The 17,245-nt window shown below is 55.5% G+C and overlaps 1 protein-coding gene across 2 annotated transcripts in view; it reads left to right on the forward strand.

Annotated features, from left to right (window-relative positions):
• MMP16 (matrix metallopeptidase 16) overlaps positions 1 to 16,924 on the forward strand; it is a 70,030-nt gene extending 53,106 nt beyond the window's left edge. Inside the window, exons 5-10 of one of the 2 annotated variants that reach the window (XM_081116305.1) lie at positions 1,774 to 1,935; positions 3,337 to 3,542; positions 11,076 to 11,214; positions 13,329 to 13,479; positions 14,327 to 14,442; positions 15,456 to 16,924. In XM_081116305.1, the coding sequence (XP_080972431.1) occupies positions 1,774 to 1,935; positions 3,337 to 3,542; positions 11,076 to 11,214; positions 13,329 to 13,479; positions 14,327 to 14,442; positions 15,456 to 15,790 (1,109 nt within the window). In that variant the 3' untranslated portion in view covers positions 15,791 to 16,924. The remainder of the gene's footprint in view (positions 1 to 1,773; positions 1,936 to 3,336; positions 3,543 to 11,075; positions 11,215 to 13,328; positions 13,480 to 14,326; positions 14,443 to 15,455) is intronic. The other variant, XM_081116306.1, reaches the window with a different exon arrangement.
• Positions 16,925 to 17,245: the final 321 nt, after the last annotated feature.

The raw sequence follows: 17,245 nt of genomic DNA on the forward strand, positions 1-17,245 counted from the left end.
TTCTGCAGAATAAAAACAAGACACAATCCCTGACAGTCCCCTGGGGACTCTCTGACCAAGAACTTGTATCCGGTTGGCCAACAGCAAGCAGGAGTGTCCACAGGTATTTTCCAAATCACCTCTGAGCTCAGGTGTCACCTTGGCTGTTTCCGGTCAACTGGAGCCGACTCCGTGGTCTGTGCTCGGTCTCTGCATGTTGTTGGTCAGGCTGCTAGAGACCCTTGTTGGGTCCTGGAGTCTGTGCCCCCCAGAATCCCTTCCAGCCACACTTTCCGACTGCCCGGGTATGGGCGGCTCCGGGCTTGACCGTGTCCCGAGATGTCAGATGTGTGTCTTAGCCAAGGTGTCTGGTTTAAAATCCCAGAGGTGCTCACTTTAGGGCTGGTGTTCAATACTCGACGTCTAAAAACCCCGCTGGCTCCTTTCTTCCCACCCCCTTCTCACCTGGGAGTGTCCACCGAACGCAGCCCCGAGGTCGGCTCCCGATTCTACCCACGTGCAAACACTGCGTTCCCCTTCCCTTCATAAATACCCCCCCCCTTGTGTGTGTCTGCCTGTGACCAGGACACGCTCCCTACGTGATCCCCGGTAGCCACGTTTCGTTGTTTTCTTACTCATAGTAGCATCTTTAGAATAATTTCCCATTTCCCAGTAACTGCAGTCCTGTGCCTTTGCGTTTTCCGGCCTGGCCTTCTGACCATCCCCGTCATTGCAGTTCCCCCTCCACAGCCATCGGTAAAATCAAACTGGCTCTGCGTCCCCAGGCACTTCCCCGACCACGTCCCCTCCACTACCCGCGGCCACAGGTGTTTGCTGACAGGTCAGCACTGTAGTTTCCTTGTATGAACCACGTGAGGGCAGTGGCCTCCCTGGTCTCTTCCCACCCTTCTCTCCCCTTCCAGTTCTTCGCGTGATAGTCAGAAAAAAATTCACGGGTGGGGGTGGGAGGAAGAGGTGGGCCAAGGGTGCAGACCTCCAGTTATGGATGAAAAAGGCCTGGTTAGACTGTATATTTACAGAGTAAATTTAGTTGTCTGGTTACTGGGACTGGAGCCTACAGGGCTGTAGCCCTGCAGTCGAGGTTAGTACGAACGGGAAGCCTTCGAACAGAAACGAGTCCTCACAGGAATATCGCCAGAAGGTTGTGATAACCGAGTATGGTGCCAGGCGGTGATCATCCCTAAGTGATGTAAATGCCCAGTCACGGGGCTGTACCCCTGAAACTAATGTAATATTGTAGGTCAACTGTGATGGGATTTTTTTTTTAATTTTTAAAAAATAATGTAAGCAGGAAAGATAAATAACCTGAGCTCTGGCCTCAGCTCTGTAAATACAGATTCGCTGTTCCGGACAAGACCGGTCCCGCGTGTGCTGACCTTCACTCACCTGCACCCAGTGGGCTCACTGCCCCGCTTTTCACTGAGTTGCTGTTTGAACTGAGTCCGGTGCGACCGACACAGAGGTGGATGTTCCACCTCACGCGCTTCACCATCCGACGGGCGTCTCTGCTGCCCTTTCGGCCTTTCTTCTTTTTCTGCCCCTTTCTGTTTCTAAATTCCCGTGACATCACGATCCCCACCTTCCCACCCAACCCCCTTTTGAAGCAGCACGTTGGACTTTGCAGGTGGGACATCCACGGATCAAACCGTACCCGTGGCTGAAGTCAAGATTCCCCCTACTTCCCGCGGGTAAAATTTCGACAACACCCAGCTGCCGTCTCGGCTCTGCAGCGGGTGCTGCCCCTCACGTCCATGTTGTCTTCTCGCCGCACAGGAAACGACCTGTTCCTCGTGGCCGTCCACGAGCTGGGCCACGCCCTGGGCCTGGAGCACTCCAACGACCCCACGGCCATCATGGCCCCGTTCTACCAGTACATGGAGACCGACAACTTCCAGCTCCCCAGCGACGACCTGCAGGGCATCCAGAAGATCTACGGTAGGTGCCGCGGCTCCGGTGGTTCGTTTACTTCATGGGTTTGAGAGACAGAGAGAGGAACACGGACTTGTTGCTCCACTTGTTTGCTGGTTGCTTCTTGAACGTGCCCCGACCGGGGGTCAGGCCCACAACCTTGGTGTGTCGGGAGGATGCTCTAACCAACTGCGCTCCCCGGCCAGGGCTTCTTTTACTTGGTAAGAAATTAACTTTGTTGACTTGCTTTTGAAATATAAAAATCAGTTGTGCTTTTAAAACTGCGGCTTCTGCTTGTCAGCCCGGCTGAGGGGTCCAGAGTTGCTTCTTCTAAGTAGATGCTCTAAGCGGAGATGAGAGATGCTGAGGAGAAGTCCCGTCTGTTGGCAAACGGCGCCGATCAGTCCGGCCGTGTTGCCAGAAATCCAGGACACCTGGATATACAGGCTACGGGAAATTCTTAAACAGGTCTGTTGAAACCTGTAGTTATAGTAAAGATCTGATAAACTTTAACATTTAAACTCAATAAAAATAAGTAATAAATGAATATAACTAATATAAAAGCCGTGAGAAATATCAGATTTCCTTGTAAGAAGCTGAGGCTTTGGTACGACCTCAGGTTGTCTGTCAGGAGAGCTGATGAGGGAGTTTCTCAGACCGACCACCCGGGCCCGGGGCTGCACCCGTGGGTGATGGGGGTGGTGAAATCACCCCAAAAGCAGGTCATCACTAAGAGTGGACGTTAACAAACCGGGGGCTGGGAGAGAACAGACGGCCGCGCTGACCAGCATGGAACCCAAAGTACATGTCAGGAGCCCTGAAGTCATTCCTGTTCGTGGGGTTCAGCCCTAGATGCGAGTCCAGACCAAGGGAGGGAGACTGGTCCCGAGTGGACAGAGCCCCGCCCCTCAGCCCACGACCTTCAGGGACGCGAGGGGCGCAGGGTCCCGCCCTGACCCCCGTTTCTCACGGGGGAGAAGGTGCCCGAGCGGGAAGGGCGCCGGCTGTGGCCCGCGTGCCCGCGGCGGGCACGTTGCTGGCGGTGCCCACGGGGTGCCCCTGGCATTTTTACGTCGCGTGGTTCAGTTCAGCGGCCGCAGTCACGCGGGCGGGTCCCCCGCGCCCCGGGCCTGGGTGCGAGGCGCGGCCCCTCCCGCTGTGGGCGCGTCTGTTTCTCCGCAAAACCACGGGGCCCAGAGATGACGCCCCGGCCCCCGTCACGCGTGTCCGGCGGATTCGGAGCCGCACCCTCACCGCGGGCGTGACGCGGCTTATCCGCGGGGACCAGAGGCCCCGCTCCCCTTAGAGACCGGCCTGGCGGGTGGGGCGTGGGGGGCGCGGGGTCCGGGACTCGGGGGGGGGCTCGTTCCTCGGGAGGTGCGGGTCCCCCCCCCCACTCAGTGAGCCCCGCCCTCCCTGTTCCCCAAGGGCCCCCGGACAAGACGCCCCCGCCCACGCGGCCTCTGCCCACGGCGCCCCCGCCGCGCTCCGCGCCCCCCGCCGACCCGCGCAGGACCCGGCCCCGGCCCCCGCCGCCCACGGGCCGCCCCGCGCTGCCCGGCGCCCGGCCCCGCATCTGCGACGGCGACTTCGACACGCTGGCCGTGCTGCGCCGCGAGATGTTCGTGTTCAAGGTAGGAGCCCGCGGCCGGGCCGGACCGAACCGGGTCAGGAAGCCGCGCGGGAGACGCCGCGCCCACGGGCTCCGCGCCCCGCGGGAGGCGCTCGGGCGGCGGGAGGGCGAGGGCGAGGGCGGCGCGGGACTGGGTCCCCTGCGGGGCGCGGGCGGGCCTTGGGCGCCTGAGTGTCGCGCGTGGAACGCGCCCCGGGGCTGCGGCGCCCGCTCCCTCGGCGCAGCCGGGCCTCCCGGGGCGGGTCCCGTGGCCGTGGCCGTGGCCGTGGCCCCCAGGCGGGCGCAACAGGCCGGGAGCGGGAGCCACGCCCAGAGGGGCCGCCCTCCCGGGGGTCCGGCCCGTGTCCCGCCCTCGCGGGGCGCACCTGCCTGGCCCCCACCTGGTCCCGGTGGACCGACCGCACCGCCTCCCCCCTGCGGGGCCCGGGGAGCCCCGGCCCCCTGCCCCTGCCCCGTCCCTGCGACTGGACTGGTCACTGCACCGCCGGGGCCGGTGGGCGGAGCTGATGGTCCGCAGGGCAGCGGCCGGGAGGTGCCTCCGGCCCCCTGAGGCCCTGACCCCGTGTAGAGGGGGTGACCGTCCTGTTGGGGTCCCCCGGTGGCCTTCGAGCGACACGCGCCCCGAGGACGCCTCTTGACTCTGCGGCCACCGCTGTGTCCCTGACCCGGCACCGACACCCCCGATTCTTCTTACCTGTGTTAAAGGTCACCAGCCAAAAGGATGCTAAATTCTGGTCAGTGTGGTTTTTAAGACCATCCGGTTCTCAGTGACCCCGGAAAACAGGGCATTAGGGGAGCCACCTAATGTTGGGAAGTGAGCGCAGAGCAGTGCTGAAGCCAGTCCCCTCAGCGTCTGTAAACTGATCTTAACGGCTGATGGACACTGTGCGTCACGTTGGCGCTGGAGCCTTGAGATGGCAATGTTCTTACCAACAGCACCCATTTAAAAATAAAATAACGTGCCCTCGTTTTCGGCGGACTCAGATCAATAAATAATGAAATATTGTCCCACTTACACAGAATTTCCTACCCACCGGAGGCTGTACTATGAAAATATAGATTTCATATAATTTTTATGGACAAAGTGCTCTGCTCCCTTCGTTGTATAATGAGATTTGGGTTTCGCAGAATGTGCACGGGAGCCTCCTGCTTTCCAGGGGAAATCGATGGTCTTGTGAAACCCACGGGCCGATCCTTGAATTCGGTCAACGCCCCGCACGGCCCAGGCACACGCCTCCCATCCAGTGTAAGCAGATAAAAAAGCCTACGAGGTATTTTGTGTGTCGTCTACAAGTCACCGGATGACGAGCAAAGGATTTTGTTTTCACTGTTTGGGCTGAATTTTAACTCCTGTCTTTACCCCCTGGTATCAGAGCCTGTTCAGCTCATCTGAGAACATGGTGTGAGGTGCAGCCTGGGTTCCTCGGGTCATTTCCTTGAGGCCCGGTCTGTGTAATTAGGCTCCCGGTCTTAGAGGAGACACCTGTCCTCATATCTAATGGCCATTTTCACTGGCTTTCTGCTCCACATGCTGTGGGAGACCAGTGAGCGTCCTTTTTAAAAAAAAATATGTTTTTATTTATTTTGGAGAGAGGAAGGGAGAGGGAGAGAGAGAAACGTCAATGATGAGCCTGCTCGGCTGCCTCCTGCACAGCCCCTACTGGGGATGGAGCCCGAAACCCAGGCGTGTGCCCTGACAGGGAATCGAGCCCTGACCTCCTGGTGCCTGGGAAGACGCTCAACCACTGAGCCACATCGGCCAGGGCTGCTGACCATTTCTTAATGTCAAGGGAACCGGGGAAGGGCAGAGCCTCAGAGCCTCAGAGCCTCGCCCTGGCGCTGGAGAGGGTGGTGGTGGAGGTAACGCTGTCTCGGAGCAGCATCCGAGGAAGCACAGGGAAGACCCCAGTTAACCCGGGAGAGCAGGGCGAGGAGAGCATTTCGGTGTTTACCTCCCCCTCCAAAACCTGGGCACCGCGGGGCCTGGGGGCCCCCGTGCTCAGGGGACCCGGGAGGACAAGGCGGGAGGTGCTGGATCAGGAAAACTGTGTCAGAACTTCCGGGACATGATGTGGTCACGCCGACCCGCCTCTTTCATTTCCTTGAGAGCCATGAACTGCAACGGCACTTACAGTTTGTAAAATATTTTATAAATCATAAAAATAAGGACCTTTTAAACCCTGGGTCTCTGCTCCATAAACCAACGGGTAGTCAGAGCACAGCAAGAGGCGGCTGTTTGGTCACCTCGGGTTTTACAAGTTTGTCCAGTAAACAACTTTGAAAATAAAATACTCCCCCACCTTATTTGTCATTAAAAATAATGTTAATTTAAAAATCAGTTCTCAGTATCAGGGGTTAACATTGGTTCTTCGCTCTTCTAATAACTCAGTAATTTCAGATCGTTGGAGTGAATTCCTTCATAAGTGAATCCACACGTTCCCAACACAGGCATCATCTTACACGGTCTGGTAAGAATGACATTGGTCAGTAGAGTCTGTAGGAATCCAGCATCGTCTGTTATTTGCAAGGATTCAGTTTGGTGGTGAACAGGAAACCGCCTCTGAAGACTTATTTTAGAGGAAAGCATGTTTGGGGAAAAGAAATGAATATAATTATCCTACATTAAATATATGCTCTCGCTGCCCGAGAACCCACACTACAGCTTATGTTATCCAGGACATAAAGAGTTCTTTCTGCTCATTCCAGGAACACGCCCGGCCTGGGGAGGCCCAGACAGACCTGCCTTATGCGGAGTGAAGGTCGCAGTCTCCCTGTGAAAGCGGGAACGCGGGGGGTTAGGGCCACCTCCCATACGGCACGTAGAGACTGTTTTCCTAAAGGCCTTTAATGCTTCCTTCCAAGCACGGCACAGCCATGGCATCGCCGAGACTGCCGGGCTCTGCGTGAAAACGAGGGAGATGCGGTTGGGTTGTGCGTCCAACTGTGACCCGGGCAGGCCTGAAACAGGGTAGGGCCCCGGGGCACTAGAACCTGCCCCTCCAGGAAAGGCCCAAAAAGAGGTCTCTTCTGCTTCAGAAAATGCTATTTGAGGTTTCTTGTAAAGTATCAACATTTTTTGTTTTTTAGCTATTTTTTTAACTTTTGTGTTAAGCTTCGTTTGTAAAAAAGAATGCAGACAATGACAAGAATGTGCTATACGAGGAAACAAGTCCTGTACGTCAGAGCCGCTCCGTGCTTTGCGATGCTGGACGCGGTGGGAAGGGACCGGCTGTGGCCCAGCAGGGGGGTCCCGGAGCCTCGGGGTCTAGTCCCCAGGTTTACGGGGTCGGCTGCCGTAGTGGTTCAGGCTCGAAAGGCCTTGGTTATCAAACTGGAGTCACCAAAGGCTGGCTGATGCCTGAGCTGAGATGACAACTTGTCCGTTTACTGTGACAGCCGTAATTATCACAGAGAAAACATGAATTATTTATGCCCGAGATGATTTTCCCTGGTGGGCCGTAGAGTAGTTGAAGGCTGCTTCCAAAGCAGCTAACGGTCTTCACAGTGCCCCGGAGCCTCCGGGTTTTGAGAGCTCGATGCTCAGATGACAGTGCACCTGGTCACGTGATAGGTTTCAGGACACGTGGGCCTCTGGGTGCTGTTGAAATGCCCCTGACAGAAACCTGCCTGCGTTCACCCCCTTTTCTAGACAGTGCACAGTCAGAATCACCCATTTTCAAAACTTTCACTTACATGGGATTTCTTTAGAAAATTTAGGGCCTGAGACACACATGTGCTTGTAATTCTTCAGTAGATTGTGTTCGTCCCCAGTGTCCCCAAGAGATGCCCCCGTCTCCTGAGAGGGTCCCTGCTACGGGCAGCCAACCTCGTCCCGTGTGGGCTCATTCTTGGTTCACTTTCACGAAGATAAATTATGTACAGTCTGTAACTTTGAAGTGACTACGTGTCAGATATAAAGTTTGGAGACTATAAATAACAGAGACCAAATTGGGAGAGAAAAGTACTTTTTTTTATTTTATTTGAAAAAGCGCCCTTATATTTCACAGACCGTGAATCGCTTTAATCTCCATTTCTGGCCCACCGCATTGATGGATTCATTCATGGGATAAATATTTATGAGGTGCCTGCCTGCCCTTGGCAGCCTTCTGGGGTCTGGGACATTGCAGCAAACACCACACATTCCTTCCCCCACCAGGAGCTGTGTTTGAATGGAGGAGGGGAGAGTCAGAAATCCCATAAGTAGACGTACGTACGTGTGGACGTCACCAGGAGTGCCTTGGTGGGATGAAGCAGAGCCCACGGTCAGTCAGGCAGCGAGAGGTGGGAAGGGCTGCCTTGTTTGGGGGTCAAGGAGGGTCCTTCCGATGAGGTGACACGTTCCTGAGTTTAAACGGCAGAAGGAACCAGCCATTCGAAGACAAGGAAAGAACATTCCAGTTACACCCACAGCTAAATAGCATTAAGTTTTGCTTCTTGGGGGGGTGGTCGTGGGGCCTGTACCTATGACACCACCTGAGCGTGCAGCTGACCCGCCAGCAGGGCAGTGGACACATCCCAAGTCCCTGATCAGCAGTTGTGGGAGGGAGTGGGGGGCTGGGGGAAGGGGGAAAGATCAGCATGTACAGGTTGATAGTTACGAAATAGTCACAGGACCTAAAGTACAGCATAGGGAATACAGCCAACATTATTGTATAGCGATACATACAATAACACAATATTTAATAACGATGTATTGGACTTATTGGGGACGTACTTTGTAAGGTATATAAATGTCTGATCACTATGTATACACCTGAAACTACTATAATGTTGAATGGAAGCTGTAATTGAAAAACTTTAACATTTAAAAAATAATTACAGTGTTTCTGCTAACGATTGGCTCAGGAAACACAGATGCCTTAAGATGACCTCAGCCATCCTCCTCCTGGAGTCTTGGGCCATGGCTGTATTTAGGAATAATTTTATTAGTTACACAAGAGCCTTTAAACTAATGGGGATGGGAAAATGTAACATCCATCGTGGACTAAAGCAGACTGTCAGTGAAAACACTGTACCTGTACATGTATGTGTGTGTCCACGACACGGCCACACAGACACAGGCACAGACACGGCCCCCACGGGGACCCTCACCGCCTTCTCACAGTGAAGTTGTCTGCTGAGGGCTTTCTTGGAGCTCAGGGAAGGGCCTTACCTCCCGAACTCCATTTAGGTAAATAACCCCCAGCAAAGCAGTGGCCTCAGGGTTTCCCAGAGCTCATTAGCATAAAGCAATTAGTCCCTGGTAACAGGACTGGCCGTCCTGTCGTGGCAACAGCGGCCCCTGAACTCCAGGCACCTCACTTAGGGCTCTTCCAGGCTCTGCTCAGCGCCCCTGGGGATCCTCTGCCGCCCACCCAGCCTCTCGGGAGCAAGCCTCTAGGTCTGCGCAGGCCCGTGGCACCTGGCTTGTTGACTCGTAACTTTGCCTCCCCGCGGCCCCTCCCTCAGGCCCAGCCCCCGCCTCTCCCCACCCCCAGGCCCCTGAGCTTCTCAGAGCCGTGGGGGCCGCGGGCTGTGCCTCCGTTTCTGCTCCGTGTCTGTCCCTGTTCCCTGTCCCTTTCTGTCCACAGCCTTTCAGACCCCTGGGTTCCCTCCTGCCTTCGGTGAGGTCTGGGGGAAAGGATGTGACCCCAACATAATACTCCCTGGCGCCATTCACCCCTCGGATTCCGCCTCTGTCACCTCTGAGACTTCGCTGTCCCACCTGCCCCAGCATGACCGCGCCGTGGCCCCTTGGCCCAGGACACCACGGACGCCATGGGGGTAAACAGCAGGGTCACCCGAAGGGCAGAGAGTCTTTGGGGACTAGAGGCATAGCTTCCCGTAAACGTCCCTGGAGATGGGGAAGCCTGGATTGAGTGTTAAAAAAAAAAAAATGGAGAAAGGAAGAAAAATAAAGATGCTCCGGGGAGGGCCATGAGCAGCCGGGCTGGTGAGTGAAGGGGTGGTGTCCGTGCGGAGAGGGGGTGCTCGGGCGGACGGAGCCCGGCAGGCTTCCTGTGGGAACAACCAGCCCTGCATCCGGCCAAGGACAGAGGTGCTGGCGTCTGTCTTTAGCTGCCTGTCTCTCTGTCTTGGTGCTGGGCCGGGGCCGGGGCCGGGAGGACCGTGTTTGCCTGGGCCAGGGGGCCGCTTACTCCCATGGGAGGCAGGAGTCATGAAGCAGGAAGGTGAGAGCATCGGGTGTCGTGGAGAAAATAAAACGCGATGAGTTGATAGAAAACGATCGAGGAGGCCACTTAGGAGTCGATGGTTAAAAAGTTAAATTGGATACATGCCCTGTGTAGCTTGAGTCAAAAAGTATCCGACAGGGACATAGCTTTTATCGTAAAGGACACGTTTTTCTTCAGGTCAGGAATGAAGGGGTGGTAATTCTTGGCAGGTGTGGGAACGGCCCTCTGCTCCTCCACTCATTCTGGTCACAGAACAGTGGCCTCTGTTGTCTTTAGCATCCATCACCATATGTAGTCACAGAATTTGTATTTTTTATTGAATTTGTTGGGATGACATTGGTTATTGAAATCATAGAGGTCTCAGGTGTACAGTCGTCTGTGTGTGGTATTGTGTGTCCACCACCCAGAGCCTAGCCTCCTCCGTCACCGCTCACCCCCTTCCCTCTGGCCATCTCCACATGGTTGTCTGTGTCTATGAGGTTTTGGGGGTTTTTTGCTAAATCTCTTCACCTTTTTCACACAGCCATGCAACCCCCCTGCCCTCCGACAGCTGTCGGCCTGTTCTCTGTGTCCATGAGTCTATTTCCAGGTTGGTTGGTTAGTGTATTGTTGATTAAAGACTAAAACATTAGACACAAAACCATAAAACTCCTAGAAGAAAACAGGCAGTAAAATCCGGGACATTTCTCGTAGCAGTATTTTTTCTTATGTATCTTCTCGGACAAGGGAAGCAAAAGCGAAAATAAACACATGGGACTTCATCGCACTAACGAGTTCTTGCACCTCGAAGGAAACCGTGGGCTCCCCCCCCCCCCCGGGCGCCTGGGAGCCGGTAGACAGGCAGCTGACTCAGGTCGGAACCGGCTCTGGTGATTTTTTCAAGATCGCTTTTCCCGTTTGGGGAGACCCTACAATTCCTCGTCCCAGGCAGGACACGGAGGGTGGCGGAGGACTCCACTATCACGCTAGGGACGAAGCATGCAAGATGGGGGACCAGGAGGCATCCCCGACCCGTGGGCGGGGCGCACAGGCAGGGTGCTCACCGGCCCCAGCTGCCCTCAGGCTCTGAAGCCGACTCGTCCAGTCCTCAGATCTGGCCGGGCCTGGTCTGTGCCCCCTTTTCCCACCCGGGAAGCCCTGGGTACAGCGTCGGTGCCGGGATTGAGTGTTTTCACGTGATCTTTCTAACCACAGTGAACGGGTCGGAGGTTGGGAGGTTTACGGTGAAATCCTCTGGGATCGCGCGGGGCCCGTGTTCGCTGATTTTTGAGCGTCGTCTGGGGCACGGGCGAGGCCTCGGGCGCTGGCCGGGCGGGGCCGCCAGGTGCGTGGGCGCTGAGCGATCTGTGCTTGGCTTGCAGGACCAGTGGTTCTGGCGTGTGAGAAACAGCAGGGTCATGGACGGATACCCCATGCAGATCACTTACTTCTGGCGCGGCCTGCCTCCGGGGATCGACGCCGTGTACGAAAACAACGAGGGCAACTTCGTCTTCTTCAAAGGTAGGGCGCCCGCGTCCCGCTCGGCTGCATCGGGGCCACGGTGTCCAGGGCCCTGCCGCCCTCAGAGAGGTGACCCCGAGACACCTGCCAGGGAGGGTCCAGCCGGTTCACTTCACGGAAGGAACCTCTGTGCTGCCTGGAAATGTAAACAAAGGCAAACAAAGGCCACTTTTAATTCTCATTTATTTTCCCAGGTGGTGTCTCGTGTGGGGGTCAGGCTTGGGAGGCACAGTGATCTTGTGAAATTTTTAGATTTTGCTTAAAAGCACCAAAAATGTAAAATGGATGGATGAAAGGGTGATTTAAAAACCACTTTTCTGTGAACTGAGGGGTTTGGGATTGTTGTTTTTTTTTAAAGTCTTTGGAGTTTCTTGCTGTTTGATGCAATGAAATCTCTTTCGTTTCTCAAACTTTACTTGATCTAGTCAGTTTAGATTAAACCGTGTACAATAAACTAGGAAACTGCTCATAAAGGCAAAGAAAACGTTACGGGTGGATGGACGGATACGGGGATGGTGGGTGGGTGGGTCTCATGAAAGAACTGCCGGAGTAGATGATCCATAACATCCTTTCCTGCCCCAAACAATAGGCGAGGTTGTTTTTCTATCTATGAAGTGTCTCTGTCTTGAATCAGACGCGTTGGTATTTTCCTCTGCCTTCTGCCAAGTACAATGTCAGTAGGAGCCGTGTGTTCCACTTGCTCCTGACTGTCCGCCTCCAGTGAAATTCAGCAAATGCCTTCTCTGCCAAAGAGGCAATATTTTCCTGGAGAGCCAGACGGCTTGACGGTAAGGTCCTGAAAAATCCACCTCTCGGATGTTAAAAAAAAGAAAACAGTTGACTATGAATCTCTTATACTCAAAAATCTAAAAAACAGAAATGAAGCCACGTTGGCTCCGCCAGGTGAAAGCCTTTCCCCGTCAGGATGGAGCAGAGGGTGTGACCGCGTGTCCTCGGTCAGGGTGTGACCGCGTGTCCTCGGTCAGGGTGTGACCGCGTGTTCTCGGTCAGAGGTGTAACTCGCAGTCATCGTTGCATTGTTTCCGTGAGTTCAGTGCCACAGACGCTAGCAGGCAAGGTGTTGATTTTCCTAATTTTTGTGTACAGTTAACTGCTGGGATCCCATCAGGGGGCTGACAGGAAATGCTTGCTGATGAGTTTTCTTCTGTGCTTTGTTTTTTGAAGAGAATATAAGTGCATTTTTAAAAAATCCCCTGGGGTTTGCTCCTAAGAGAAAAAGAAAAGTACATTGAGATCTTCTATAGTAAAAGTCTAAATGTTTCTCCCTGGACTGATGGAAAACACCCACAGTTTAAGGAAGAATTTCCAAAACATTAAAAAGAGTGGTTTTTATACAATCGCGAGAATTTCCTGGAAGCGCCGTCGCCTCGTCTCCTCGCATGCGATCGTCTCCCGAGCCCCCGGAACAGTATGTAGCCTAAGCCTCTGCGGGCGTCTCTCCTGCGACGCACCGGGGGGCCCGCGTGCGCGCCTGGTGGGAACGCGGACGGGTGCAGCCGCGACGGGAAACTGAGGAGGTTCCTCAAAAAATTGCCAATGGAACTGCCTTAAAGCACAGGGATTCCACTTCTGGGTGTTTATCCGGAGACTCTAAAAACCCTGCTTTGAAAGGACGTGTGCATCCCCGTCGCTGCAGCATTTACAGCAGCCGAGATACGGAAGCAACCTGGGTGTCCATCGACCGACAAATGGATTAAAAACATGGCTCAGCCATAAAAAAAGAATGAAATCTTGCCATTTACAGCAACGTCGACGGACCTAGAGGGTGTTATGCGGAAAACACTGGCCGGGTCAGCCCTGGACCAAGGCGGGGCCTGCGGCCCCCAGGCAGAGCACCCTTGATCCTTGGTCCAGACGGGCTCACTGTGGCACGTTGTAGGTCTTCCTTAACTTCTTAGACTAACCCACCGTTCTGGTTGGGCTCTGAAATAGGTATTCATTATATCCACTCTTGGAAATAGGGAGACCTTTCAAATACCACGCTGGGAGGCCATCTCGCGGATCTCGTGGGGAATCGTTTTGGACGCGTCGCTGACCGGTGTTCTGATTTCTGACAGTGAACCAGCGCCTTCTGCATTCGCTCTGTTTCACAGGTAACAAGTTCTGGGTGTTCAAGGACACGACGCTCCAGCCCGGCTACCCTCACGACCTGATCACCCTCGGGAGCGGAATCCCCCCTCACGGCATCGACTCGGCCATTTGGTGGGAGGACGTTGGGAAAACCTATTTCTTCAAGGGGAACAGGTCAGTGCGCTCGCGAGGGAAGCGGTCAGTGGCCTTTAGAGAGGCCGGTATTTCTAGTCTCCTGTGGCGCGTGTCCTGTTCACGAAAGAGTTGGTTGTGACGATACCCAGGCAGCAGTCCTCGAAATCTGGTTTCAGAGTGTTTTCCACATATTTTAAAATAATAGTCAATGTAAATCTTCCTCCCCTGTACCCAGCTAAGGCGACTTGTGAGTCTAGGTGTGTCGTCTGTATCCCACACGCTGAGAATTTGTCTTTACTGATTAAGAGCCTCTTTCTGCTTAAAAAACGGGTCGAGACGCAGGGTTTAGATATTTGACGTGGAAATCGTGTCGCAAGCAGGGGCCCCGTGGGATCTCCTAACCCCTCAGATGCAGGACCGACGAGCTGGGCAGGTCCGCTCGGTCCAGTCGCACCCGCAGCACCGGCAGCGAGGCCAGGCGTGTTCGGGGCTCACCCGTGTGCCGAATGGATGAAAAGAATCAAGACCCTGCTTCCGATTATTCAGAAAAACGTGTTCTGCTGCCCGAGGAAGATTTTTAAAAAATGGAAACCTCTGACTTCCACGCGGGTCGAGGCCACCCTTTCGAATTTCAGATATATTTGGCATTGTTTACTAATTTTCATAGACGGAATAAACGCACAATAACGTTCCCCGTTTTCTCGCGTGCAGGAGAGGAAACGGGATGAACGCTTTGGTTCCCCTGTCCTCCCAGCGATTGAAACCAGCTCTGAAAACCGTGACGGGCTGTGCCGGGGGCAGGAGACAAGGGGGTGGCCGTCAGCGGCCGCGGTCGGCGTGCACCGTGTCCTTCCCCACACGTGTGTCGTCTCTTTGTGCTTCGTAGGTACTGGAGATACAGTGAGGAGATGAAGACCATGGACCCCGGCTACCCCAAGCCCATCACCGTCTGGAAGGGCATCCCCGACGCCCCGCAGGGAGCCTTCGTTCACAGGGAGCACGGTAGGCGCCCGGGCGTTGCACACGCCCCCGGCTCGTTTCCCTGGGGCCCCTGGCCTCTCGCTGCTCGGGGCCGTTAGAAAGCGCCCGACGAGGCGACAGGGTCTTACCACGCAGGCGAATGTCCCTCCTCAATTGACGTTTAATATTCTGTCCAGAAGGTTTTTTAACCTCAATTTATTTTAGTTTATACAAAAAAAAAAAAAAAATGAAGGTAATTATTTTAAATGGAGGGTGTGAGTGCCTTTGAAGTAACATCACCTGTTTTCTATTAAAATTCACGGGGAGATACTAGTAGCACGTCCGCGGGGCAGAGCTGGTCACGGGGACGATGCCTGAGCCGGACGGCCCCCAGCCCCTGAGCCGCACTGGCCGGGGCTCTAGAAAATGCAACTTTAGTTTAATATCCACTGTTAACACCTTTGTGTGTCATCTTGCCGATGGCAGCCCCGCGTCTAGCCCGTGAATTTCTCAAACTACGTTAATTTAGAGGCAAACGTTCTCCTGAAGTAGCTGCTCTCAGCAAGCGTAACAGCTACAGGGTCACATCAAACCCGCTCGGAAAGGGGGAAACAGGCACGTAAACACCTTCCCAGCCGACTGACAGTTCACAGGGAGAGAAAAAGCCCTAAACTGGCGGAGGTGAATTGGGGGGGCGGGTTTCTCTGATGAGATTTCAGGCTGCTTCTCGGCTGCATTTTTTTCTCCGACTCCTGCCAACGAGACTTCTCTTTTTCTCGGCTTAGCCTCACCTGAGGATATTTTTTTCCATCGATTCTTTTTTTTTTTAGAGAGAGTGGAAAGGAGGGAAGGGGGGAGAGAGAGAGACATGGATTTGCGGCGGTTCCTCCACGGATGCCCCGACCGGGGATCGAACCCGCAGCCTTGGCATGTCTGAGGACGTTCTAAGCAGCTCAGCTCCCCAGCCAGGGCTTCTCGGTCGTTTAGTGAAGCGTCTGTGCTCGTCCCCCTTCGCGAATAAGCGGTTCCCGTGTGTGCGTCTCCCCCGCCCCCAGGCTTCACCTATTTCTACAAAGGAAAGGAGTACTGGAAGTTCAACAACCAGATCCTCAAGGTGGAGCCCGGGTACCCCAGGTCCATCCTGAAGGACTTCATGGGCTGTGACGGCCCCACGGACAGACACACAGAGGGACGCAGCCCGCCGGGCGACGTGGACATTGTCATCAAGCTGGACAACACCGCGGGCACGGTGCGGGCCGTGGCCATCGCCATCCCCTGCGTCCTGGCGCTGTGCCTGCTGGTGCTGGTGTACACCGTGCTCCGGTTCAAGCGCAAGGGGACCCCCCGCCACATACTGTACTGCAAGCGCTCCATGCAGGAGTGGGTGTGAGCCTGCGCCCGGGCGCGCTCTCGAGGCTCCAGGCGGGGCCGCCGGCCGGTTCCCGGCTCGGGGCGGGCTGATGGCGGCCCCTTGGCGGCTGGCCTCTTGAACCGCAGGGGTGCCGGTCCTGCCCACGCGCGGGAATTCGGCGGCGGGGAGGCTCCCGGGACGCGTCCCGCCGCCCCGCGGCCCTTCGTCTTTCTCTGTCCTTCGTTCCAGGCCTGCCGTCTGCACGCGCGACGCCCAGCACATTTCCGGGAGAGGAAACGGGGGGGGGGGGTCCTTCCTGCGCCTCGGGACGGGATTGCCCTGTGGAGGCCGAGCCCCCTCCCGGTGGGGGGAGGAGAGCAAAACGGGAAACCCACGCATTTTCGCTTCGCGGCCGAGAAAAATTTTTAAAGGTTGAGCAGAACCACCCACAGTTGGACTTTCAGGGGGAGCGTGAAGACCCGGGACGGCTTCGTCTCCAAAGAAGAGGGGGGCCCGACCCCGGGGAGTCCGCTGCGCCTGCCGCCTACCTCGGGCCAGGCCACGGGACAGGGGCCTTTGGGACGGCCGCCTGCAGCCGACAAGGGGCCGAAATCTCTGCAATATAGTCACAGCCTTAATAACACTCCAGTTTCCGTTTCTACAGCCGTTCTCAGCCATGTCCTCCGTGTCCCGTCCCATTTGTACTCGGAGCTCTGCTCGGACAGGACTTGAAACTGTTGGAAGTGTTTCCAGGCCCTTCCTGCCACCTCGCCTTCATCATTGTGGGACCCCCCCACCCCCAAGCTGTTTTAGGCCACTGCCCCGGGCCTCCCCGGGCCTGTTGGGGACGTCACCGTAGCAGAGAGGGCGGCCGTGTGTCCCTCGCGTGGTGAGAGGCCACAGCTGCTTGTTAGGTCGTGTGACATTGTAAGCGGCGGCGAGCCCTTGGAGAACTGTCAGATCAGCGCCGGTCCTGTGAGCCGGTGAATTTTCAGCACCTGAGCTACGGTGGCCGCAGTCTCAGGTCCGGGAGGCCAGGTTTTTAGACCAGATATCCCGTAACCCCATGTAATTTTTAAGTGACTTACGGTACCACGGAAATGCATTCATGACAAACGCAGGCGAGGTGACTGGCCAAAAGGTTTCCTGGCAAATAAAAAGGTATTTTATTAAGTATCTTGTAAGAGTGAAACTTTATTCGAACAACTGATGATAATAGCCAAAGTCTTTCATTTTCCTTTGGTCAGACGTTGAGTTTCTGTGTTAAAATCCGCTGCATGGATTTCGGTTTTCCCGGGGACATGCCACGCGTGGGGCTACCGTGAAGGGCGTGGAACCGGCGACCCTGGGATGACCAGCGTCTTGCGTGGCAGCCATAGTTCTCAAAAGGTTCCAGTGGCGTCCGGTGTCCCGCCGTCGGTCCGTGTGGTCACTGAGGGCGCCAGGACCCCACCCGGGCGTCTCGCTGCTGAGTGTCGCTTGTCCCGGCCTCTG

Source organism: Miniopterus schreibersii, assembly GCF_964146895.1.
Source record: "Miniopterus schreibersii genome assembly, chromosome: 17".
Taxonomy (NCBI): Eukaryota; Metazoa; Chordata; class Mammalia; order Chiroptera; family Miniopteridae; genus Miniopterus; species Miniopterus schreibersii.